At 29.2% G+C, this 26,545-nt stretch overlaps 1 protein-coding gene across 1 annotated transcript in view; it reads right to left on the bottom strand.

Moving 5' to 3' along the window:
* Nucleotides 1-7,323: 7,323 nt before the first annotated feature.
* The window catches only part of LOC100197682 (coiled-coil domain-containing protein 6), a 26,819-nt gene continuing 7,597 nt past the window's right edge, over nt 7,324-26,545 (bottom strand). The window contains exons 4-9 of the mRNA XM_065795330.1: nt 24,756-24,859; nt 24,513-24,673; nt 22,913-23,069; nt 20,492-20,589; nt 7,637-7,743; nt 7,324-7,557 (exon numbers count right to left, since the gene is read on the bottom strand). Coding sequence (XP_065651402.1) covers nt 7,423-7,557; nt 7,637-7,743; nt 20,492-20,589; nt 22,913-23,069; nt 24,513-24,673; nt 24,756-24,859 — 762 coding nt within the window. The 3' untranslated portion in view covers nt 7,324-7,422. The remainder of the gene's footprint in view (nt 7,558-7,636; nt 7,744-20,491; nt 20,590-22,912; nt 23,070-24,512; nt 24,674-24,755; nt 24,860-26,545) is intronic.

Here is a 26,545-nt window from a genome sequence, read left to right as displayed (position 1 = left end):
AGATAAATTTTGGCACAAGTCTCAGGAGTTACGTAGCTTAGCTGCGAACAATTATCAAACAAAATTCGACACCTAGCAAACCTGATATGATTTTTTGATCTTGATTTTTAACAGTAGCTAATGCTGTTTGTAACAATACGGTTTCAGTAGGTTGAAGAACAGATTTAGAAGCAGAAAGAAAGGATGTACTCGCTACTGAAGTCAACTCGCCGTCTTTGTTGTTATTATATTTATCTCTATTGTCACTGTCACAAATTGATACATGATAAAAACGATTGCATTTAAAACATTTTAATTTTAATAAACACTTATTGCTAAAATGTTTATTACTAAAACAACGAAAACAACATTTTTTATCACTTAAAATCTTTTTTCTAGCCGTAATGTTACTAAATTACAAAAATACAATTTGTGGTTATTATCGCAAAATAAATACAAAATAAACAAACATATAAAGAATAAGAGCCGTTTCACTTATAAATATAAGTTTTCTTATCGTAGTTACTATTTGAATCATCACTCGAATAAAACATACTGGCAGTGAAAGGTAAAGTATTAGAGTCAGAATTAATGTGTTCTCGCGCTTTTAACTCAGATTTTAAAATATCGAACACATCTTTAATTTCCCAGGTTCCATCTTCATTTAGTTTCCAACTTATAATTAAATTGAGCTCCTCGGAAAGCTTTTCAAGTATTATTGGGACAAGTAAAGACCCATACATCGAAGAATCAATACCAATATTTTCTAGACTACGAATCTGAATTTCAGCAGTATCTTAAAGATTTCGTAAAGAATTTACATTTTTAATATTGTTAATGTGTTCAAGCTTTAATAGTTTTTTCATATAAAAGGAAACTGTTTATTGTTCATTCGAAAATCTTTGTTTTTAAATATCTAAAGCTATAGTGTAATTGTCGTTAGAAAGCTAATTAATTGCTGAATAAGCATATCCGTGAACCAAGTTCATTAAATAATTTATTTTTGAATACTAATTAGGTCATCATTTTTATTTATCGCACAGTCGAAATTTTCCCAAAAGAGTTGCCAATTTTCCCAATTGCCGTCAAATGCTTCAATTTTCAAGGTTGGAAGTTTAATCATTGTATTACTTTTAAATGTTACCGTAGAACTTGCATCGTCGTTAGATTTAATAGAGAATTTATTTTAAAAAAATTTTCATTTTAGAATTCTCTCTCCGTGGGCTCCATAAAGAGTTTAGAAGAGACTCTAATATTAAATCACGTAGTGAAGATTCAAGTCGTTATTTACAATAAAATCTGGGATCGTGCCAAGTGCATACGCCAAGTCACACGTTGAATGATATGAAAAGCAAGAGAGCAAGTGAAAAGAGCGCTTTCTTTTTTATATATAATATCAAGAAACCTACTGGCTGCTGCGTTAGCGAACTAACGCAACAGTATGGTATCAGACAAGCACAGGCACAAGATTTTTATCTTAAGAGACTATATCATTGAGTCAAATAAAAAATCTCTGCATTGAAAGATTAAACTCATTGTGCACAGATTGTTTTCAACTAGTAAGAAAGAGCATTTGGCATCCATTAACGAGAACATTTAAATTATATTATAGATTTTTTTCAAAAAATCTATAATATTTAATATATCTTACATTGTTTACAGTATGGTATTTTACAATTAGGTGTTGAAAGGGATTCAATTGCTACGGTTATGAAGTGGTCTCATGCTCTATATAAGTTTTAAAGTTACAAAAAAATTGCTTTTTAAATGAAAAGGAAAATGAACTTGAAAACTCAGTGTTGAAAGATGTTGTATACATTGAAGATCTCACCAGACTTGTTCAAGAAATCTGCTCTCTACGTGGATTAGATCCTATGTAAGCCATTGTTAGAGTTGGAATTGACGGAGGACAGGTTTCACTGAAGGTTTAGTAACTTAACCAAGTTAAAGAAATAAAATTAGAATTATTATTCAATTGTAATTAATTTTCAAATTATAAAGAATATTTTCAATGAAACAAAGTTAGAGGAACAAAGTAGAGACGAGACAGACTCAGGAGTGAACAAGGTGATAGTTTTGGCTTTGGCACATAACGGCAAGGAGAATAACCATAACCTTGGATGCTTACTAAATTAATTAATCTAAATTAGCTCAAATTTTTTGTGGCTTCTGACCTAAAGCTCAAAAACTTACTTCTTGGCATATCAGCAAGAGATTTTGCTTAATTTTTTCAAGTAGCTATTAAAGATTCAGATTACTACCCGTATCAAGATGCAGGATATCCTTATAAGACTATGCAATTAATCAATAATGTTATTAACCCATGCTTGCTTGGGAAAGATCCTAGAAAATTTATTCTTGATAACATCCCTCCTCCGGAAATTCACATGTATGAGCATGTTGTGACAAAAATTGTTGATATTCTTTTAGCTAATGAGGGCCTGAAATCCTTTTTGGACAAAAATACTGTAATGTGCATGGTTATAATGGAGGCGGATTGGATAGACCCAACTGTGGTACAGTTCTCAAATTATTAGATGAAATGATGCTGGTAACATCAATTCAGTTATGCCCCCGCGTTGAAACCCTGAAGAAATTTAGAACAGGTAACAATTATATATAAATATATATATTTATATATATATATATATATATATATATATATATATATATATATATATATATATATATATATATATATATATATATATATATATACATATATATATATATATATATATATATATATATATATATATACAGTATCGGACAAAACAAGTGCAACCAAACAGTGTTATTCTAGTTTTAAAAATCTATTTAGTTATAGTTTTTATTTCGTTTTTATTAAATTTTTTAGTTTCAGTTTTAGTTTTCGTTTTAGAACTCATTTTAGTTTAAGCTTATATTTCGTTTTCGTTTATTCTTTTTAGTTCTAGTTTTAATTTTAGTTTTTAAAATCATTTTAGTTTAAGTTTTAGTTTTTATTGAAATTTTTTAGTTTTAGTTTAGTTTTAGTTTTAAAAAACCAATTTTGCTTCAGTTTTCGTTTTTAAAACTTTTTAGTATTTTTTTATGAACATTTTATGTTTGTTCTTTTTTGAACAATGTAATTTTTTATAAGCTAGCCCATATTTTGTAATGTGTGTAAGTTAGTGTAACAGTTTAGATATACTTTACAAAGTTAACAGCATTGATAATCATTGCTCAATATTTTATATTAAAATCTTATTCGATAATCGAGAGTGGATATAAAATTTACTCACTGGCTCACTGGCTCACTGGATCACAGGCTCTCGATACTGGATCCATGCAACATGAAAAATATTTTGTTTCTGCTGCTTGTAACCGCTGCTGATTGGTATTGCTTGCTGTCCATTGCTTTTCATTATAATACTTGTTCAATTTTGTTTGAATTTTAGTAATTGATGTAACAGATTCAGAAGCGTGCTTACAGTTACAACTTTTTTCTTGCAAGATTCTGCTTTTCGTTTATCATCTTTTACTTTAAAATCTTTATATACTTCCTTATGTTTTGCTTTTAAATGTGTTTTCAAGTTGGAAGAATTATAGCCTTCTAATTTGACATTGCAAACTGTGTTATTTGATATTTGCACGCGGAAAATTGATTTACCCATCGACTCGTCATAATCGAAATAGTCCCAAATAATGATTTCTTTGTGACGTCCAGATAATTGTAAAATTTCAAAAATAATTAGTTCACTCAACTACTGTTTAAAACTTAAGTTTTAATACAGTTACCGTGGAAAAGTGTTTACATTTTTACCGTTACCGTGTTATTACCCACTCACTCTCTATTGGACACTTTTAATACCTGGTAATTAACTTGTGAAGAGTAACATTGGTAGAGGGGAGAATGAAAGCCAAAAAGTACCCAGGACGGCTTCGGATGCAGATATTGAATTGTATCGTTATGAACGCAAGTTATGAAGTAGTTAAGAAAAGAGTTAGAGAAAGAAAAAAATGGAGACAATAGAGTAAAGGACATGCCTTTCGGCGGAGAACTGCATGAATAAATAAGCCATATGGCGCCTATATAGTTTTTATACAGTTATACTTTATTAATATTTGTTGCGCGTGAAGCTGTATTGCAGTATAGTATGCTGTGGTTGTATCAGCAATAGTGATCCCACAAGCATCAGATCCCACAAGCATCATTACAGCACCTGCGTCTGATCGAGTATTTAGCATATACGTAAGGTCCCTAGAATCGTAAACGGTGCGTGATTTGACCATTGACGGCTGGAAATGAAAACCGCACTTTATCATTCTTGTTTTTATAAGTCTTTCGTTTTAGTTTTTATTTAGTTTTTTATAAAATCTTTTTAGTTTTAGTTTAGTTTTAGTTTTCAAATTTATTTTCGTTTTAGTTTTAGTTTAGTTTTATTTAAAAAAAAATTTTTTCGTTTTAGTTTTAGAAAAACAGTTCGTTAACGACACATTTTCGTTTTCGTTAACGAGAATAACACTGCAACCAAATAATGCTAATTTAGTTTCTTTATATAAAAGTGCTGCATTTTTTCAATTTAGAGAAATAACTATGTAACTGTTTAGAGACAAAGTTCTTCAAGTTTTGTTCATCACAAAGTTCTTTATTTGTACACAAAAATTAATAAATTAATCAAAAGTATTAAAAAAGTTGATTTCCTTCTGGACAAAACAAGTGCAACTCGACAAAATGTTGACCAAACTGTATTTTGCTATCAATATTTCTTGGCGAATCCTTTGTTGTCGATCACAGCCTTGCATCTTCGAGGCATAGATTCGATCAGGTGATCAATGAAACTTTGTGGAATCGCTGCCCAGGCCTTTTGGATTTGTTCAAACAGTTGATCCTTATTACGAACACCTTCACGATTAATTCTACGGAGATCCGGAGATTGAGGCGGCCAATCCATCACCGATAGGTGGTTGTCTTGAAACCACTGCTTGACTACTTTTGCAGTGTGTTTCGGATCGTTGTCTTGCTGAAAAATTCATTTTATTGGCATATTTCATTCAGCATGAGGTAACATAACATCTTTCAGGATATTTTTATACAAGAAACGGTCCATTATTTCATCGTTTCGATGTATTGGACCTAGACCGTTAGCAGAAAAACACCCCCAGACCATTACATTGCCTTCACCATGCTTCACGGTCTTATGGCAGTAACGTAAATCGAGGCGTTTTCGGCCGGTCGATGTACACGAAAAATGCCATCGCTCCAAATGATGTTGAACTTCGATTCATCACTGAACAGGACAGTTCGCCATTTCTGCACATTCCAGTCAATATGAGATGTAGCAAACAGGAGTCTTTTCTTCTGGTTTTTTAGTAAAAGCAGCGGTTTCTTTGCAGGGCGTCGAGAAAACAATCCGGCTTCAACAGCACGTCGTCTGATTGTTCGGTCCAATACAGGCAGCTCTAATTGCTTTTGTATCTTGACTGATGATATCCAGGGATCCTTCTTGACGGATCTCACAATCATAGAATCCTCTCTAGAAGTGGTGGAACGCGGTCTTTCAGTTGTAAAAAGTTGTTTTGGCATAATGCTAAAAGCTTCATACAGTAAAGATATCTTCCAGTTTATTGAATCTGCTGAATATTTACAATACTATTGTCAAGATGTGTTCGACAAAATATTGTCACTTGGTTGGAAGTTCCATATTACTATATACAACCTTATAGATTTTCTCAATATGAATTAGAAAGCTCTTGGACTTTTGGAGCAAACTTACGAGACTATACTTAAAAATTTAACAAAAACATTGAAGCGCTATGCTGTCGCAGAGACTAAAAAAAGCCATGGATTAAAGCTTAAAAAAAGTTACTTCCACCTACGGTACTATGAGATTTTAAACTAATTAAATTCAAGTTTTTTAACTTATTTAATATATATATATATATATATATATATATATATATATATATATATATATGTATATATATAATATATATATATATATATATATATATATATATATATATATATATATATATATATATATATGATCTTATTGTTTAATTGAAAAAAAAAGAAAAAGTTTTATTATGATTTTCATTTTGCTTTGAAACCTGTAATGTATATAACAGCCCAAAAATAGTAATTCTAATAGCACGTAAGCCGAAAAGTCACTCATTGTTAATGGTATTATTATATATTAAATTAACCACATTTTGAAGACAAAGATAATGGATGATCATGAGGGTTTCTATAATTTTTTAACGAGAGATAGCTAAAATAATACAAATGATATTATTTTTTAAGAACTATTTTCTGGATTTCGGAAGATATCAATTTTGGAATAAGAAAGGAACGCTTTCGATTTTATTCTTAACAAATTTCAGCTCGTACACACACATGTTAATAGAATCTGAAGAAAAACCTCATGTCTTTTGAAATTCAACCTAAAACCCGTAGTAACGAGCAGTGTTACTCAAGTTACTCAACGCTAAATTTAATTCCTAAACAAAACAAATATGTTCAAAAGTGTTCTACGCAGAGTTTTTATTAAAACCAAATAAACGCTTTAGGTTTCATCGAAAATTGCCTCGCAAAGGAGAAAGTGATCTTCTAATTCTATATTTTAAATAAATTTAGCGTTGCGTAGTTTATGGATGATTAATTATGGGCGCTTAACAAGAATTAATTTTTTCTCTACCTATTGTATGGATTGAGAGTCAATTATTAGATATGATATTTTAATAGATGATAGATTTTAGTAAATGTATTTTGGAAATGGAATAAACTTAAAATTTTTATTTTTGCAACATAGCACCTTTTTAAAAATCACTCCTCAACAACAGTGTTTTTAAATCATAGATATTTGACAAAACAATCAAACTGGATGATAAATAAAATTAAATAATAACATCAAAATAAATGGCTCAAGAACTCAAAAAAATGTTTAAAGTCAGCCAGGAAGGCTTTCTGGCGCCTTTCATAGCTTCGTTTAGAATAGCATATTTTTATAGTTTTTCTAAACAATTTTTTTTTTATATCACCTAAAATTTAACAAACAGCGTTCTCTAAAATGCAATGAAAAGTCCCTAAATTTTTTTAAGCATTTCTTACCGATTAGTTGCATTAAAAACAATTTATATACAATATGATAGTCCTTAATGAGTTTTTCGCTTTTTATTTAATCAACGAATTTTTATCAAAACCAAGGTACCTTAAAATTTTAAGAGCTGATTCTAAATATAAATCCTGCTTCCGTCACAAAATAAAATAATAAAATTATATTGACAGCTGAAATTAAAACATCGTTCTTATCTTTAAAAAAAAACTTTGTCTATTTTTCCTATCACAACTTGTTAAATCTAATAAACAGAAAAATCGAATTTCATTTTTTCAAATTTCTTCAGAGTTTAGTATCAAATAATATTTCAGAAAAAAAAGGACGATATAAAATCTACTTCATCAAAATCTTTAATGATTGGTCATTTGCCAGTTAATACTTTTGACATCGATTGACCACTTTTAGGCCGCTCAATACCGGCACCAGCAGAAGAGGAAGATCGATCAATAACATTAGATTGCTGAACCCACTTAGGACTATTCGACTGGCGGACTTTCTAAATAATAAGATGCAATAAAAATTAATTATAAGAAATCATTACTAGTACACACACAATAACTCGAAAAAAATCTCACTGCAATAGGTGAGGAGTTGCCAACAACATTCGAAGAAACTCGATTTCCAGTCATCGGAGAAGGTGGAGTAAAACAAGAAGGATTACTTCCTGCAGCTGAATGAAGGGCTAAAAAAAACATTCAACACAGATAATTTATATAGCTTATAATGATAACAAATTAAGTAAATTTATGTAGGCAGCATCAAAGTGCTCAGAGAGGTTAGTATCTAGTTGTTAGTAATAGTAAACAATGAACTTATGGGTCAAAGTGTCCCAGAAATGTCTGAAAATCTTCTTTATTTGTCAATATATTCTCCTTTGGCGGATATAGCATTTCTACGCTTTTTCAAAGTTTTAAATATTGCAAGTTTTTTTTATTACATGTTATTTTTATATTACAACTTATAATTTAAATTTTACTAAATTTAAATTATTAATTGGTATATCTTTAATTCTAAATAAAGTGCTGAAAATATTTTTCATAGTTACGCCTTTAACAACGGCACTTTCAAAATAAAAATAAAAAAATTATATGATCCGCCAAATGATAAAATTTATAAATTTTAAAATGTTATTGCTGCATTTTTATAGTAGAGTTTGCCAATCTTTAAAACTAGCAAGAACAAAACGATCTTCAACGAACAAAATCGTGCATCAGCCCAAATCTTTTCACTTATACCAGATCCTATAAAGCTCAAAGCTTATAACGAAATCAATAACAAAATGTTTGAGTCGCAATGACTGTTGCTAAAAAAAGTATGATCAATGCAGTTAGGAAGTGCAAAACATATGTAAATAAATTTGTTGAATGTGCTTTATCTCTTAATGGTAAATGGCAAAAAATTATTTCATTACTATTAGAGTCATGAATCTCTTAACAGCGTTGTTAAAATAATATCTCATACTAATAAAGTTATTGACAATAAAAAGCTTTTAAAAAGGTCAAGCTTGTTTGGCATGGCGTAAAAAGAAAGGTAGAGTTAAATAGGAAAGAGTAACCGTAGCTATTTAATAAACCAAAACAGACTCAATGGAAACATAAAGAGCTATGGTAATTTTTTGTCAATCGATTTAACAAAACGAATAAAGATGTTAGAGATGGTGACATCAGCTTATTACTTAAAATTACAGAGAGTAAGCCATATGGTGCATATTTTGTTATTAATAAAGTTGAATGTGTTGGTCACGTATATAGAAAAGTTAGGAATAGACTACATTTATTACGACAAAGTGTAAAAGGATGAATTTTTTTAAGTGGAAAAAAAACTTGTTACTTTGGCATGTCCATTAAACAATATTCTGCAGTTTATAACATGAAAAAAGCAAGCCATTATTGCAGCTTTGCTTTATTGTAGTGAGTCAGACACTAAAGCACAAAAACATCTTAATTGTCCAAGAACCAATAATAGTGTGTGAAAATGGTACAAACTAAATGAAGTGAAAAGATTAAACTATTAACCTAAATTTTCAGCTGCTATTATAGATGTTTTAAAACCAATTTTAATGGAGCTAAGTGCAGTAGTTGATTAAATTCTTGCATGGAATGATCCGGAATTTTAAGGTATCACTTAATGAAATGATTTGGTCTTCATGCCCTAAAAGCCAATATTGCAGTAAAGAAATAAATAAAATTGATGTTTGCTCAGCAATTATTCATTTTAGTGATGGTTTTAATGGACTTTAAAATGTATTTAAATGTTTAAACAATACTCCTGAAGCTATATTTTACATAAATGAAAACTAGTGTCGATAAAAAAAAACCAAGAAATCAAGTAATTTATGCAAAAAAATAAAGAAAAAATATTAGGAGCTAAAAGAAAATATTTTATTGATGGACATGACTGAGAGTGTTATGTGACTAAAGCATATTAACTGTTTTTGTGTGATTATGGTTGTTAATTTCTATTTAGTTTCTTATATCCTTTTTTTTCAGTTTTTAATTTCTTCATATTTTTAGTCACATTTCTAGCATTACAATTTAAAGCTTTACAATTTGATCATCTTTTACTTTTGATCTTAAAAGTTCCATTCTAAATCAGGTTTACAACTAAAATTTTGGTCTTAAAACAAACATAACTATAGTCATTTTTTGAAATTGAATGATTTTATCTATAAAATAATTTATACTAATTCTTATAAAACTACTCAAATTATATTGCTTTTAGTTCTAATGGTTTGTAATACTAATACAAAATCTTTTGTAAAAGTTTATTCAATGATTAAATATGGTCAAAAAGTAATTTAAGAAACAGTTATTAGGGCTTTTAGATTGATTTGGTTTAATTGATTGGATTGAACATGGTTTAATTAATCTTATCATCACATGGTTTTTGGTAATTGATTATTGATAATTATTTTGGTAATTAATCTAATTTAATCACATGGTTTATTAAGCCACTAAAGTATTTCCAATATCATGCATCCGATTATATGATGTAAAAAGTGTTTTAAGGTCCAACATTAGTAAGACAAGTTTAATGGCATAGAGGAGCACCTTAAAAAAGGTTTCAATTTCTATGATAGCATCATCATACAAGCGAAATATCTTATATGGAGCATCGTTTTATATTTGGTAACATTTTCAATCATTGGAAGGCTATATCTAGACTATACGGAGGGTGCGGTAAGCAATTTAAAGCCAAATTTATGCAATTTTGCCATCATTTTTAGTCTTGTGAAGACAATACTTTGTTGTCTTTGTAAAACAAGTTTTTCTACTTTAAATATGGGATCTTTTTAACAACTTTGATCTTTAAGCTGTTTAAAAACCTATAATTACTGTTGATTAATTTCTATGTCTAAGGTAGTTAATAAAAATTATTTTTCCAACATCCAAAAATACCATAGCCATAACACTTTTAGTTATTTTTTGTATTTTCGGTCGCTTCAGACTGCTTTCATTGGCTGCTCTAGTTTATGTTGACTTCATTCTAGAGTAAAATACTAAAGTCATGTTTTATCCATTGTTATGTACTGATGCAAAACCTCAGACTTATTTATGTTCTCATAACATTCTACCGTGTGAGATTTTGAAATTTTAGAATTTTAATTGCATTTAGGCTTGGCAAATTTACTAATTCTTCTATATTTTTTTACTATCTCCAAAATGAAGATATTTAAACTTTTTTCTTTCCATTAAGGCTAGAAGAGAAGATGTTGTGGCAGCTCTGCAAGTGGGCTTAGCAATAACAGACATTATAAACTGTGTCAAAAGTCACAGTATTCGACGAGTAAGATTTAAAAATTTTATGTTCCAACAGCATTCTATCGCATGAGATTTTAAAATTTTAGAACTTTAATTGCAAGGTTTGGAAAATTTAAACTTGCTGCGGTAGTGGTAAAGCACTCGCTTCATAAGCGAGAGTTCGATTGCCACCACATCCCTAGTAGTACCGCGTTTAACTTTTTCTCTGCGCAACAGCCTTGTTCATCAAGGTTTGTGTTTCAGAGTTATAGAGTTGAGAGAGGGTTATAACCAATATTAAGTAGCCTACTCATCTGTAGTGGCTTTCTCAGCCACTACAGATAAAAATCAAAAAAAAATTAAAAAAAATAATAATAATGTAAAAAACTAATAGTTCTAACTTTTTTCTCATTCTTAAAAATATATAAACTTTTTTTTTTTCATTAAGACTAAAAGAGAAGGGGTTGTGGCAGCTTTGCTAGCAGGTTTAGCAATACCAGATATAATAAAACAGTTTTCTGTTATTAGGTAACTCACTCTATTATCTCCTAATGAGGGTACAGCTCTAAAACTCAGTTTTATGGTTCAGAAGCCTGCTGGTATTTTGGTTTTCTGAACTCTGTGGTAGCTCTCAGAGAGGCTGATTTCATCGACAGCTGTAAAATATCATTTTTAATGAGTACTAACGGTGCCATGTTGCACATGGATGGTGTCCCTGTTCGTGCTTTTGGTGTGCATTGTCACGGCCACATTTGGAGCCCTTTTTAATTATTAAAAATGAGGCATTTGCTTGGACTATTAAATAATGTACTGAGTACTATCTATGCTTGATTAAAGTTTTTTAACAATTTCAAAAATGACTAAAGTACTAATAACTATAAAACACAAAAAAACATTGTCATCACCAAATTCTCTAAACCTATTTGTTCACTAATATTTGTGGTCTTCGAAGTAACTTTTCCACTGTTAAGCTTTATCTCTTGCAAAGTTCACTAAACCTAACTGCTCTTTGTGAGGCTAATTTGAGTTTAGCTGCCTCATCCTGTGATCTTAGTAATGCTGGTTATCTTCTGGAAATCTTCTTTATTCATCAGCCAATATCATCGATGTTGGTAACTTGAATGATCATCACACTGAGTGGCTTGGTTCTAGGGTCAGTGACTCTGCAGGCGTTAAGACCCACAACTTTGACCTTTCTCAATCTTTAACTCAAATAGCCAACTTTCCAACTCGCTTTCCAGACAACCCCAATCATTTACCTTTTCTACTCGACTTATTTCTTGTTTCTGATCCTAGTCAGTGCTCAGTTTCTCAATATTAACCCTTAAGTGCTTCTGGTCACAGTTTGATCTCTCTAAAACTATTATCTCATTCTTCTTCATCATCAGAATCCCCCCATCAATGTACTTCTTACAAATACCTTAAAGCTGACTGGGACTCTTACCATTATTTTCTTTGTGAAGGCCCTTGGGTAGAAACCTTTTGTCTTCCTGCTGACAAATGTGCTTCTTACATAACTTCTTGGATTCAGGGTGGCATGGAATTTTTTTTTCCCTCTTGATAATTCCAAGTCTAGCCTCACTCTTCTCTATGGTTTTACTCACATTGTGCTGCTGCAATTTACAATCAAAATCATTACTTCCATATCTATCAGCAAAATAATTCTCCAGAAAACAGACGTCTGTTTAAAATTGTGAAGGTTTTGTCTAACGCCAAAACTGTTATTCTCAGGTCATGAAATCTTGTATTTCATCTCAAAAACTAGGCTCTTATGACTTCTGGAGAATCTTTAACAGTATCAATAATAAGGGCAAATCTATTATTCCACCTCTCTTGTACAGTTCAGATTTTGTCACCTCACCTAAAGACAAAGCTGAATTGTTTGCTAAGAACTTTTCATCAATATGATCTACTGATTTTGCTAGTTGTATTCTACCTGATATTGCAGACAAACAGGTCGATCCATTGCTTAACATTCCTATTACTCTAGCTTCTGTATTTAAAGTGATTTCCTGCATAGACTCTTCTACAGCTTGTGGCCCAGACAACATACCTGTTATTGTCTTGCAGAAGTGTTCTCTGGAGCTGTCATCTATACTCTCAAAACTATTCAACAACTGCTTATCAGAGTCTTGTTTTCCAGCCTGCTGGAACGCGGCATCTGTTATCCCTACCTTCAAAAATTATGGCGAGCAATTTGACTCGTCTAACTACCGTCCCATTTGTCTTCTTCCAATCATAAGCAAGGTTTTTGAATCTTTAATTAACAAACACTTAATCTCTTATCTTGAATCTAATAACTTACTTTCTGATCATCAATACGGATTTTGATCTTCTTGTTCTACAGCTGATTTGCTAACAGTAATAACTGATAGGTTTTATCGTGCATTAGATAGAGATGATGCAGAAATGTCCAGGCATTCGCTCTTGACATTTCTAAAGTTTTTGATAAAGTTTGGCATGCTGGTCTTTAAGTTATCTTCTTAAGGTATGTCAGATATCAGATAAGTTATTTTCTTATGGTGTGTCAGATAACATCTTTAAGATAATTGAATCCTTCCTTTAAAATCATAGTATAAAAGTTCTCAAATCATAGTTATCTTCTTAAGGTGTGTCAGATAACATCTTTAAGATTATTGAATCCTTCCTTTCAAATCATAGTATAAAAGTTCTCAAATCATAGTATGAAAAGTTTTCAAATCATAGTATGAAGAAGAGTGTTGTCCTCGATGGACAACACTCTTCTTCATATTCCCAGGGTGTAAACTAGCCCCGTGGGGCCCCCTCAAATGCAATATTCCCAAATGTTTATAAAATTAAAATTCCTAATTTAAAGGTGAAAAAATCCTAATCTCCAAATAAAGTTCACAAAATTAAAGTTTAATAAGAATTCTAAAAATTATTGAAAATCAATTATTATTAAAAACTAATAAAAAATAACATGAGAAATTCTAATTTTATTATTGTGCAAAACTTGAAAAAAAATCGACGTTATTGGTATAACTACACGATTGCATAACTGTAAAAATATTATATTAGTATTTGCATTTTCCAAGCAATTTTAGGGATTTTCTCGGCAGCTTGCTTCTAAAATTCATTTCTCAAAATTTGCAAAAAATTCTTCGCAATGCATTCTAAAAATTTCTTAATATATCTTTGGAAATCGGAGCTTAATGTGCTGTGTCGTTGTGGAACCACATTTAATTTTGTGTTGGTTTCATATTCATCTTCAATAAATGTTACAGACATTATTCTATTTTATTTTTGCTGTCTAATCTATGTATGCAGAGCTAAGTGGAGTAGAAGAAGATAGAATATAAGTAAAGGACCCCCACGCTTCCCCGGAACACATTTTAATCTCAGGGGAGGGGGGCAGATAATAAGGAAATATTTTGACAAATTCCCAATTTCATCAAAATGCTGTATCAAATTTATTCCTGGTTAACACCTGGATCCTGTAACTTCAGGGGTTCCTCAAGGTGTTACTTTTAGCCCTATACTCTTTTTAATTTACATCAGCGATCTTCCAGATATACTCACATCTAAGGTGGCATTGTTCGCTGATGATGCTACCATTTATTCTTGACTGGATAAAAAGCTCTCTGAATGCTTGGAGAGGGCATTTAAGCTTAAAAAATATCTCACGTCTGCTAAAGCATGGGGCTCACAGTGGCTGGTGAACTTTAATTCAGATAAAATCAAATTTTTTTTTTGCTAATCATTATCACAATAACTTAGATCTTCCTTTATTTAAGAACGGTAATGTACTTGATGAGTAATCTACCCTTCATCTTCTAGGATTAACTTTTGCTTCCGCTCTTTCTTGGAAACCATATATCAAATCAATTGCAAAATTTGCATCTGCTGAGGTTGCATCTCTTTATCGAGCTTGACACTTTCTTACTTTGGATTCTATTTTCTATCTCTATAAATATCAAATCTGGCCTTGTATGGAATACTGTTACCATATCTGGGGCGGATCTTCTAATGATGCCCTTTCTTTTTTAGAAAAAGTGCAAAAGTTGCATCTCTTTATTGTGCTTGACACTTTGTTACACCTGATTCTTTTCTCTATCTCTATAAATCTTAAATCTGTCCTTGTATGGAATATTGTTGCCATATCTGGGGTGGATCTTCCAATGATGCCCTTTCTCTTTTAGACAAGGTGCAATAGCGCATTGTAAACATAGTTGGACCTGCTCTTGCAGCCAACCTACAACCATTATTACATCATCGTAATTTTGCTTCTCTTTCTCTTTTCTACAATTACTATAATGGGCACTGCTCTAAAGAGCTAGCGTTTCTTGTGCCATCTACTAAAATTCATTCCCGTGTTACTTGTCATTCAATTAAGTCTCATTGTTTTACTGTGAATGCTCCTAAGTGCTCAAAAAACTTTTATTCATCTAGATTTTTCCTCGAACATCAGTTCTTCAGAATTCACTTCCTTCATCTTGCTTTTCTGATTCATATAATTTGCAATCTTCTAAGTTGTCTGTCAATCATTATCTCAATCATTATCAATTCTCTTCACAAATGAAACATATACAAACACAGTACATCAAGCTAGAAATAGCTAAAATGACAGGTACATAACAACAGATATAGTTAATAATGTTCTTGAACACATCAGAACAGCAACAACAACGATATCCTTAAGAAATCTGTTCCCAAGGCATGGAATGAAATGTCAGACACCTAAGTTATAATATCTTACCTAAATTATACCTTCTCAAAGATCTAGATCTTGGGTCAAGGGTGTGATAGAAGCAAATGAAAGTTATATTGAATAGACTATTCTAAACAAATGAATTAGAAAGACTTATTAATAAACATCTATTTTAAAGTGCTTCTTTTTTTATTCACACAGTATAAGTATACTTTTTCAATAGTCTAAATTTTAAATCTAACACAGTAAATTATAAATTTATTGTTGTTTATGTTCTGGTGTGACCAAACACGGTAACCACTAGGAAGCTTTCTCATACCCAAATATTCATGTATTATACTTTAAACACTACTTTTCAAAAATTTCAGTGTCAGATAACTTTATTGCAAATTGGCATGAAGATACTGTTTTCAATTATTTTAGGTTTGACAGCTTCATTTAGACCATCCAAAAATATCAGCATCATCTGTATATGATGACTATGTTTAAAATTACCAAACCAAACTTCAATGGTTGCTATTGATATGGTTGATTGATCCTAAAGTATATTTTTTTATTCAAAATTCATGTTATATTTTGTATATATATGCATATATAAACATCATTATGATCAACATGATCGTCATAATCATCATTATTATCATGATGATGATGATGATGATGATGATGATGATGATGATGATGATGATGATCATCATCATCATTATTATTATTATCATCATCATGATAATCATCATCATCAACAGCAAAAAAGCAAAAGGCTTAAGCCTGATGATGATCATCATCATTATTATCATCATCATCATTATCATCATCGTCATCATCATTAGACTTTAGCCTTCCTCTCTAATGCTGTTTCCGCAATATAAACAATCTAGAGCATTTTTTTTCTTTCTAAAGCTCATTCAAACAATATGTAAGGCACTCTCTTCAAATTTTCTTACTTCTACCATTACAATTTTCTACTGAAGCTGCTACCTTCTACATACTGATACTTAAATTATTTTAATCTTTCTAACAAAGGTTGTTTGATACAGTGTTTTTTCAATCTGTCAAAGATTATGCCTCCATTTCTTGTTGTGCTTGAGTCACACCACACATCTATCTGATCATCTTCTCTTTTGGCAAATACTACGCAATATAAATACTTAAGTTTATTTAAATATGAAAGGATATCGTATGCCACTATCTAAATAAATAACAAACAGTTATGTTTATATCTATAATATGTATGCAAAAGGTGCATTTTGGAAGCTTTCATTCCATCTGGAATAAAAGTTTGGAAGCTTTTATTACTTCTCTTTAATTTTAAGTCTAATTCTACTCCACATTTTTCACCATCTATCATATTTTCTAATCTTTTTTACAAGAATATATCTCTGAAGAACAAATGTCCTTTTATTATTGCAATAAGCTAATGTAAAAAAGTCCTGTCTGATGTTAAGCTCTATTATTCTTAGTTTACTAAATCTTGTACCTTATGTCAGATGTTAGGATCTAGAGACTTTTAGTTAGTCTTCAACAATGTCATTAACTAAAGTCTAACATTTATTCTCTAATTCATGGGTCTGATCTTTTTACTTCTCCCCAGAATAAAGCAGAGTATTTGCAAAGAAATTTTACTCTAATTTGATTCTTGAATATAATGGCCATACTCTTCCTGACAGTTAAACAGATTAACCCATTGTTAAACATGGAAATTACTCTGGCTTCCAATGCTAAAGTTAATTCTTAATTAAACACTTCTACAGCTTGTGCTTCAGGCAAGATCTCCATCATAGTCTTAAAAAAGATGTTCTCCAGAACTCTCTTCAATTTTTGGTTTATTTTCAAAAAGTGCTATATAAGTGGTTTCAATTTTTTTAAACTCTAGAAAACACTTTAATCTCTCCAACTTACAATTATTCTCTATAGAGATATACTCTAATCTTACAATTAGTTTTCACTCAGTTATTATTTATTTCTATAAAGGTTTTGAGATAACTAAATTATTTCTTTTAAACTGCAGTATTAAGTTATTCTTGAAGGCCTACACTCTACTTTATTTCAAGTAACTTTAAAGGTACCTCAAGGTTCTTTCTTTGCTCCTGTGTTTTTTCTACAGTAATGATCTTTATGAAATTTAAAGTGGCTCTATTTGCTGACGACTCAACTTTATACTCGTCTTGACAAAAAATCTTCACTTTTTAATTGCTTAGAATAAGCAGCCCATTTTTAATCTAATCTCTATCATTTGTAACAGCCTAAGGCTTGCAGTGGCTTATGGATTTAAATTCTGGACTTAAAATCCACAATTTTGTTAGACAACAAAACTCATTTATTTACTGCAAAAAAAAATTTGTAATATTGCTGGCATTCCTATATTGACGAATAACAACCCTCTCACTCTCAAACAAAGTCTAAAAGCACATTGAAAATGTAACTAGACCTGCTTTAACTACCAAGCTTGAACCACTCTCCTATTTTTGTAAGTTCGCATTTTGTAAGTTTGCATTTTGTAAGTTCTTTCTTTTTTCTACAAATACAATCATGGTCAATGCTCAAACATGGCTTTCATCTCTATAACGATAAACCAAAACTCATTCTTGCTTGGCTATTTTTTCAACAAGTTGCATTCGTTTACTGTGTCTGTCCCTTCATGCTATAAAAACTTTTAATAATCCAGTTTTTTTCTTCGTATATCAAAAAAATCTTATAACTCTTACCCATCTTCATGTTTTCCTTTTTTATACAATTTACATCTTTTTAAGCTTTTAGTTATACCTTTCCTAGTATTATAACTTATATATATGTAAATATATAAATGTATGCCAGTATTTAATAAATAGTAAAAGTAAACATAAAATTATAATATTAAATTTTATAAACTTTTTTCTAGCCCCGGCTATTAACCCCTGCTAAATCTTATAATGAGAAAAAAGTTTCATTTTGAACCGGGGCCAGGGCTCCGGTCACTTACTACAAGTAATGTACAGCTATGTTGTGCTAGTAATAAGTAATGAACAGCTATGTTGTACAAGTAACAAGTAATGTACAGCTATGTTGTGCTAATAAATAGTTTGTTTTTGCATCAAAATTGATATTATAGTATTGAATAAAGCTTCTCAAAAGATGTATCTTACAAGTGATTATTCTTTCTCTCCGAAAGATTTATCTGACAAGAGTATTAAACAAGTCAAACTAAGTAGACTAAGAGGTGTATATAACAGGTGAAAATTAAAAACTAATGCACTGTCAGCAGTGTACCCTCTGTTTTTTTCGGAAACTGAAAAAGTGTTTCTTATTTGAGTTGTTCACCATGATAATCAGTATTCAGGTGTAAAAATTTTTTTTTTTGTATTTTTTCTGGAAATAATGAAGAACAAAAAATTTAAACATCTGACTACTAAAATACGCCTAATAAAAAACGATTTATTTAAAAGTAAATTAATTTATTAATTGTGTTAAAGATGTGTTGTCATTTTTGTCGTAGCTGATATCTGTATCATATCGCTTGTTTTTTGTCAATCATAACAAAGGTTTAATTACGTAAAGCAAAAATGTTGAAAGCAAAAACTGCAAAGAAATGTTTTATATATAGAATAATCTATTATTCTCTCACAATCTTCAATCAAATTTAATTTAGTTGAATGTTTAAAACATTATGTTTTTAATGTTTTAAACATTTTTCATTATACTTAGAAAATTTTTTTTTTGAAAAAAAGAATTTCTATTTGCATCATTAATTGCGTTCTAGTAATGATTTTTCGCATACATCTTAGTAATCTTTTTTATTTTGATATTTTTGTTTGACAAAGTTTAAAAAAATTTATTTTACTAATGAAAAAATAAAAGAGATTCAGTGTTATTAATGATTCAACTGTCCATTCATGTGATTCAAAATGTGACTTTAAGGTCTAAAAATTGATTTAATAGCATTTGGAAATAAAAGAAAATGTAATTTCATAACTAATTTTAAATTGAGAAGGGTGCTTTGAAAGGCAACAATGTTTGAAAAAACAGTACAGTCGCACTTCCAAATATTAAATTGCGTGTAAGTTCCTTTTTATTAAGTTTGGTAAATTATATAATGCACTATAGTTAGGGTGTGTCATAAAACAAAATTTTTTGAAAATGTTGATAATACCCCCTAAATGTGTTTTATGTAATAAATTAATGCTAAATTTAAAAAACTTTTAAATAGAAAAAATTTTTAGGGGTTGCTCAAGACCCTTAAACATCAGATGGGTCCCTAATATAGTGAAAAAAAAGTTCTTTAAGAGCATACCATGTTGGGTCTCAAAAGAAGTGAAATTTTATAACAATACCAAAATTAATAAAAAATACCAAAAATAATAAAAAAAATTTATGGAAACACAAAATTTAAAAAGTTTATTTAAAAAAACTATGAAAAAGTGTACTTTTTTATTTTTTTTAAAAACTATAGTTTTTAATCCATAAAATTTAAACTAGTAATCTTTATACAAAATGATTATTATTTTTGAAATTTTTACAAAATTTCAAAAATAATAATCATGAGACCCAACATGATATGCTTTTAAAGAACTTTTTTTTTTCAAAATATTAAGGACCCATCTGATGTTTAAGGGTCTTGAGCAACCCCTAAAAAAATTAATGTAAAAATTTTTAAAATTTAGTATTAATTTATTGCACATAACACATTTAGGGGGTATCAACAGACATTTTCAAAAAATGTTGTTCTATGACACACCCTAATCATAGAGTACTCATTGCTAAATGAAGTGTATAATAATGCCTTTAAAGGCATTTTAAAGTTTTCTTTTAAATAATTGCAAAGAATAATATCTTATTAGATCAAAATATAGTTTTATTAATAAACTTTTGCAGGTAAAAACTGTCTGGTCTTCCTGCCAGGCTACTGACAGACATTTTTTGAAAATTTCAGTATTCTTGGAGAAAATGAGTTGTCCCATATCACTTTATTACATCAATTTACTACCTGGTGATTGATAAAAACCTTTATAAAAATATTATAGACATTTAAAATAATAGTTTATTACCTGGTGATTTAGGTCGAGTCGGGTATGGAACAGGACTTGATATAGCCCGATCTCTAAATGCAATTGGTCCTCCATGAGCTGCAAGTTCATTAAAATGACTAAACAAAAAATCAATTTAAAGGACGATCATAAAAAAGTATTAATAATTTTTTTAATAAACTTTTAAAAATTTTAATTTTAATCCATACAGAGTTTAAAAGCATGATTAAATTAAAGTACATTTAAAAACTAGTTTTTCTTATTTAAAAAAAAATTGACATAAATAAGATAAAGATAAAGGATAAGTGCAAAAATTATTTTATCTTTATCTTATTTATTGACATAAATAAGATAAAGATAAAATATAAGTGCAAAAAAAAAATAGTATTATATATAATAATGATATTGTTTTCGGCCAATATCTTGATAAATAATTTGATTTATTAAATTTTAATAATTCAAACTTATTCTCAAAAGTTTATTTATGATATGAACATGACTTACTTAATGTAGTGGTAACCAAACACTTGTGACCTGAATGTTCGGTTACAACTACACACTTTTAAAGCTACTTATAACAACCAATAAACTTTATTCTAATTCCTTTCTTACACACTCCACATGGTTTATGCTTAACCTTTTTGCATTATTCTTTCCAACACTAAAACTTTGAAACTAATTCTTGTCTCTCAAACAAGCATAAATCATCTGCATAGAATAGCTCTAATGGTAAACCAACACTAAGATGCACGCAAACCTTTACTACAAAACATACTAAAACTATAAGACTCTTTATCTTATGTTTTGATTGTTGTTGCGACATTTTCATAAATAACTACCAATACTATTACTAGCCATTTTTTAAAACCTTAATACCTAAAAACCCAACACACTAATGTCAAAAGCTTTTTTAAGATCCACAAATGCCATCCACAAAATTTTTTTTCTTTTTCTATATCTTTCTAGAACTTGCCTTACAATAAATAGTGCATCTGTCATATCTTTTGTTGGCCTGAAAACAAACAACACGTTATTTATAAATACACACTGCTTTTTATTTTGTTGTCAACAATTCTTTCTAAACTCTCCATATCCTGGTTAGGCAATTTTGTTCCTCGATATCTACTTTTTTTATAAAGTTTTACCATTTAACTTTTCTTCCAATCAATTAGGATTTTACATTCATGTGTTTTGCAAAGATCTTACACCCAACAAACATATCCACTGAAGTTTTGAATATCTTAGCCATCATCATCAATATCTCACCCATCATCCCTATCTAATGCATCCCCCGAAGCCTTCAATATCTCAGCAAAGGATCAGCAACCTTGCCTAATTTAGCTCTCTAAACAGTCAATTTTATGTCAGTTTATCAGTACTAGTAGTCCACTAACTTAAATCACTACAGAAAAGCAATTCATTTCTCAATTTTTCAAAATGAGCCTTCCACCATATTTCTATCCACATGTTCTATATAGCCCTAAAAGTCTTAAAGTCAAACCAAAACTCCATATCATATTCCATATCATATGCTTTACAACACTTAACACTGCACTTCTTTTGTCCTCTAAATCTAACATCTCACCAATTAACATATGCTCATATGATTGAGCTTTGTAAAGAACTTTCTTTGGATTGCGCTCAACCAAGCAATACGAGCGCATGTCTGAATCATTCTCAGACTTTTTTTTTACATTTTATAAAATTTTCTACAGTTTTATTTCTGCAATCCATTAAAATGATTGTCTCTGAGTACCCTGTGTCCTTTCTTTTACTTCATTATATACATCTAAAAACTTTCCAGACCAAAATATTCAAAAATCCCTACGAGTTTGTTACACATTATATCAATGGGCCCTAGCTTACAACCCCTGCTAGTATTAATGTTAAGCTGGAGCTGTAAAAACACTTTATTTATGTAGGACCAAGATGGAAGCCCTGATCACTTGCATATTGTCACTTTCTATACTTGTCACACTGTGCTATAACTATAAAAAATTGACATTTCTGACAAATCTTTAATCAAGAAAAATACTTAGCTTAATGTAAATATTATGAAAATAACGTACAAGTCTTAAGGTTCTACAGAAGAACATTCAAAATCAAAATTAAGCATTAAAAATGAAATGTCAGGTTAATGTCCTTGGTAGTACCGTGCTCAACTTGTTTCTCAGCACAGCGGCCTTGTTTGTCAAGGTTCGTGTTTCGGAGTTATAGGGTTGAGAGAGGGTTATAAACACAATTAAGTAGCCTCCTCGTCTGTAGTAGCCTTCTGGGCCTTGGGGAGGTGAAATTAATTAAAAAAAAAAAAAAGCTCTGCTTACAAGTTGCCATTTCACTGCGAGAAACACAAAACACACTTTTACACTTTTTTCATGATCTTTTAGATAAGATTTTATTTTCTTAAAAAAAAATTTTATTAAGAGTAAAAAATACATGTACCGCTCTTCATCCATTTCAAGACTTGATTCACTTTCAGAGAGCTGACGACTAAGTTGCTCTCTTCTTTCCATCTCCAGTAATAGCTTTCGTTGCAATCTAACATTTTCTTCTTTCAGCTGATTTTCTTCCTCTTCAAACTTAGACATAGTTTTGCTGTCTATAAATATTAAAAAAAACATGGGAAAAAAAAAAAAACCAATAAAAAGTATTTACTTTTACTAAATAAAAAAACTGTGTTTACATTTATAGTCACACAAAAATAAACAAAGATAATGCTAGTACATATTTAACTTGCAATATAAAAACAGAAATAGTTTTATAGATTAAAGACTAATATAAATAGAATATAGACTAGTATATTAAAAAAAGAAAAAAATTTCATTTTAATTTTTTTTTAATTTTAACAAGGTAATCAAGTGTTGACATAATTGTATAGAAACTTTGGAAGTTTGACAAGATATTGACAAGGGAGAGGGGTAATAAAAATCATCAAAAAATTGTTAACATATTTAATGGACATTACCCCTCTCCCTTCTCAACATCTTGTCAAACTTCCAAAGTTTCTATACAATTATGTCAACACTTGATTACCTTAAAAAAAATTAAAATGAATTTTTTTCTTTTTTTAAGTAATTAAACCTACTTAAAAAGTAACATATTTGATCTTTTTTTGACCTCCATTATCAACAATTGTTAAATATTTTCAACCCCCTGTCCATTATGTCAACAATATAGGGGGAAATATTGTTGACATAATGGACAGTCCCTAAATTAGAATACCATATTTTTAAAAGAATAATTTAAGTTTTATAAATATTTGTTTTATAAAAGTTATTGTTTTATTGCTGTTTTATTAAAATTAATCAGGTAATACTAGGAATTTAAGTTATGCAATTTCTTATAAGTTTCTTTATAAATTCTATCAAAAATCCTTATATTTATAGCATTATATAAAGATGTCAAAAATATCAGATACATTATATTCATTTATATCAGATTATGTCAGATACATTATATTCAGTTTTAAATTAAGGTTTTTAAAAAAAATTCATAACAATTGATGAGTTTATCGCAATAAGGATGACACTTTATTATAGTTAAATTAGTACAATAACTGTAATAATGTAGTAATTAAGTACAATAACTGCAATTATTGCAAAAAAAGTACTTTGTTTATACAAACATCACATAAAGATTACTATTATATAACATAACATCACATAAAGATTATTATACTATTTACAACTAATATATATACTCAAAACTAATTTATTTATAGCAGTGCATTTCATGTTAATCAAATTAAATACTATGGAATCTAAAAAAATTTACAAACACACCATTAAGGTTTCACAATTTGAAAATACACAAAAAAAGAAAATATTTCAAGATAAAATACAAAAGCAACATTAAAAAAATTACATATATGATTATTACATACAAGAATAAAAATTTCAGTTCACAATTAAAATAAAAAGTACATACAAAGGGAACATAAACTATTACATAGATAATACACAATAGTAGTATAGATATTAATTCATTTCAAACAAATAAAAAAAAACACGATTATGAATAAATTAAGTATTATTATACTTACGCTCTGCTACAGCACTACACAGCTGAGATCTTAATCGTAAAACTTCATCTCTAAGAGCATTAACATTGTCAGAAAGATTATCAACATCAAGATCAAAAACAGTATCTTTTCGTGGTGATGCTGGTTCTGAAATGGGTTGATCTAATTTCTGCTGCAACAATCTAGAATTTTATTTTAACATTGTAGCACTTTACAACATGTTAAATATTAAAAAATTTTTAACTTTAGTTATACACTTTTAACCTTTTTTCTGCTTCAAGTTTTTCCATTCTCACCCATAATCTATTAACAAGTGCTTCTTGTTCTTGCTCAAGAGTGTTTTCAAGATCAACTTTTTCTTTACGCAACTAATTAGAGGAATAAATAAATAGAAAATTTAAATTTTAGCACAAACTACATTTTAATTTGTGTATTTTAAAGACTATTAGGTATTCTCAAAATAATTTTAACTTCAAAAATTCTTGGACATTTAAGTATTTAAAATAAACTTAGATAAGGTCTTATTTAAATAAATAATTTTCAACTTGATATTTTTCATAAGTTAAACATGCAAGCAAAAAATAAAGCAAATATAGCAAGATTTTCAATCTTTTTCGGTTGCTTTCGTTTTTCTATATATGAGGATTATATTATGTGCTTATATAAGAATTTAACTAATAATAACAAATAAAAGTAAATATGTATATAATTTCTATGTATATATAAATAATTCTGATGACACTATACAGAAATATATATTTGCATGGGTTTCAGTACATACATGGACTGAGGGTTTGAATTTAGGTAGCTTAATCTATGCATAAAAAAAATTTTATGCCTATTGTATGCAGGTTATACCAGGTAATTTTTGAAATCCAATATTATTACACTTTCATTAAGATAATTAAGTAAAATGTGTCTGGTCTTTAAATCTTTAGTTTTTTAAAAACCATAAAGTACAATTATCATTAATCACAAAATAACCAGTAATATTTAAAACTAAACAACCTCAAATCACCACAGTCTAATGGAATTTAGCAGTGATCAAATATTTTAAATAAAAGAAATTGCAACTACTTTAACATACTTAAATTTTATTTGAATATAACCATCAAATAAATGCTCGTATCTCTCTAGTTGACATTAGAAGTCGTTAATGGCCTGCAATTGAAGATCACATAAACCACACATAAAACAGTAAACCAACTTAACAAATTAGGCAAAGCTCTCCATATATCAGACTTTTCGAAAATGTCTGACCTATGGAGATTAGGAGACTTAATATTTAGAATTTTTGTTATAGTTCTGATTTTTAGTTTTGTTTAGCTTTAACTTGTTTAATAAATATACTTTAACATAAGCTTGACCTATTTGAAGATATTTGTAAAAATAATTAGTTTGTAAAATTATATTTGACACTTAAATATTTTATATTCAAACGTTTTGAATTTTATTTGATGTTTTTGAATTTTAAATATAATACTCATTATTAAATGAATGTAATAGAACCTATAAAAAGCTATAAAGGAAGTTTTAGTTTTATAAACTATTATAAATATATTATTATGCTAGAAATTTAATTTTTAAGCATTTAAAGTTTGGGATTTTTATTAAAGTATTGCAAGTTTTAATATATTATTACATGAACTTTTATGCAATTCAAATTCAAATGGTTTAACTTAACCAGGGTGTGGTTAAGGGATAATATGATAAAGCTCAACAAAAATTAAAAAAAAAAACAGCATGATAAATTTAACTTTGAAATAGAAGAAATAAACCAATGGCTCTCTTTCACTGAGATTTTTAATTTTAAATTTAAATTTATGTGTGATGTACTTTATAACGAATAATACTTTGTTGGTATTAAGTATTATTTAGCAATATGCAAACTATACTGTTTAATTTAACATATTTTGAATTCAGCAAAAAAATTTTACCAAAATATTTTTTATAAAATTAACTTATAATTTTACAAAACTGAAATTAGCGAGCCCTATTCGTCACGCCTGGAAGACAATTTATGAGCATGCTTTACATGCGCAGAGCAATTGTTC

The sequence above is a fragment of the Hydra vulgaris genome, chromosome 04 (assembly GCF_038396675.1).
Source record: "Hydra vulgaris chromosome 04, alternate assembly HydraT2T_AEP".
NCBI lineage: Eukaryota > Metazoa > Cnidaria > Hydrozoa > Anthoathecata > Hydridae > Hydra > Hydra vulgaris.
Note: the sequence above shows the minus strand (reverse complement) of the source record. Positions and strands in the feature narration are given on the sequence as shown.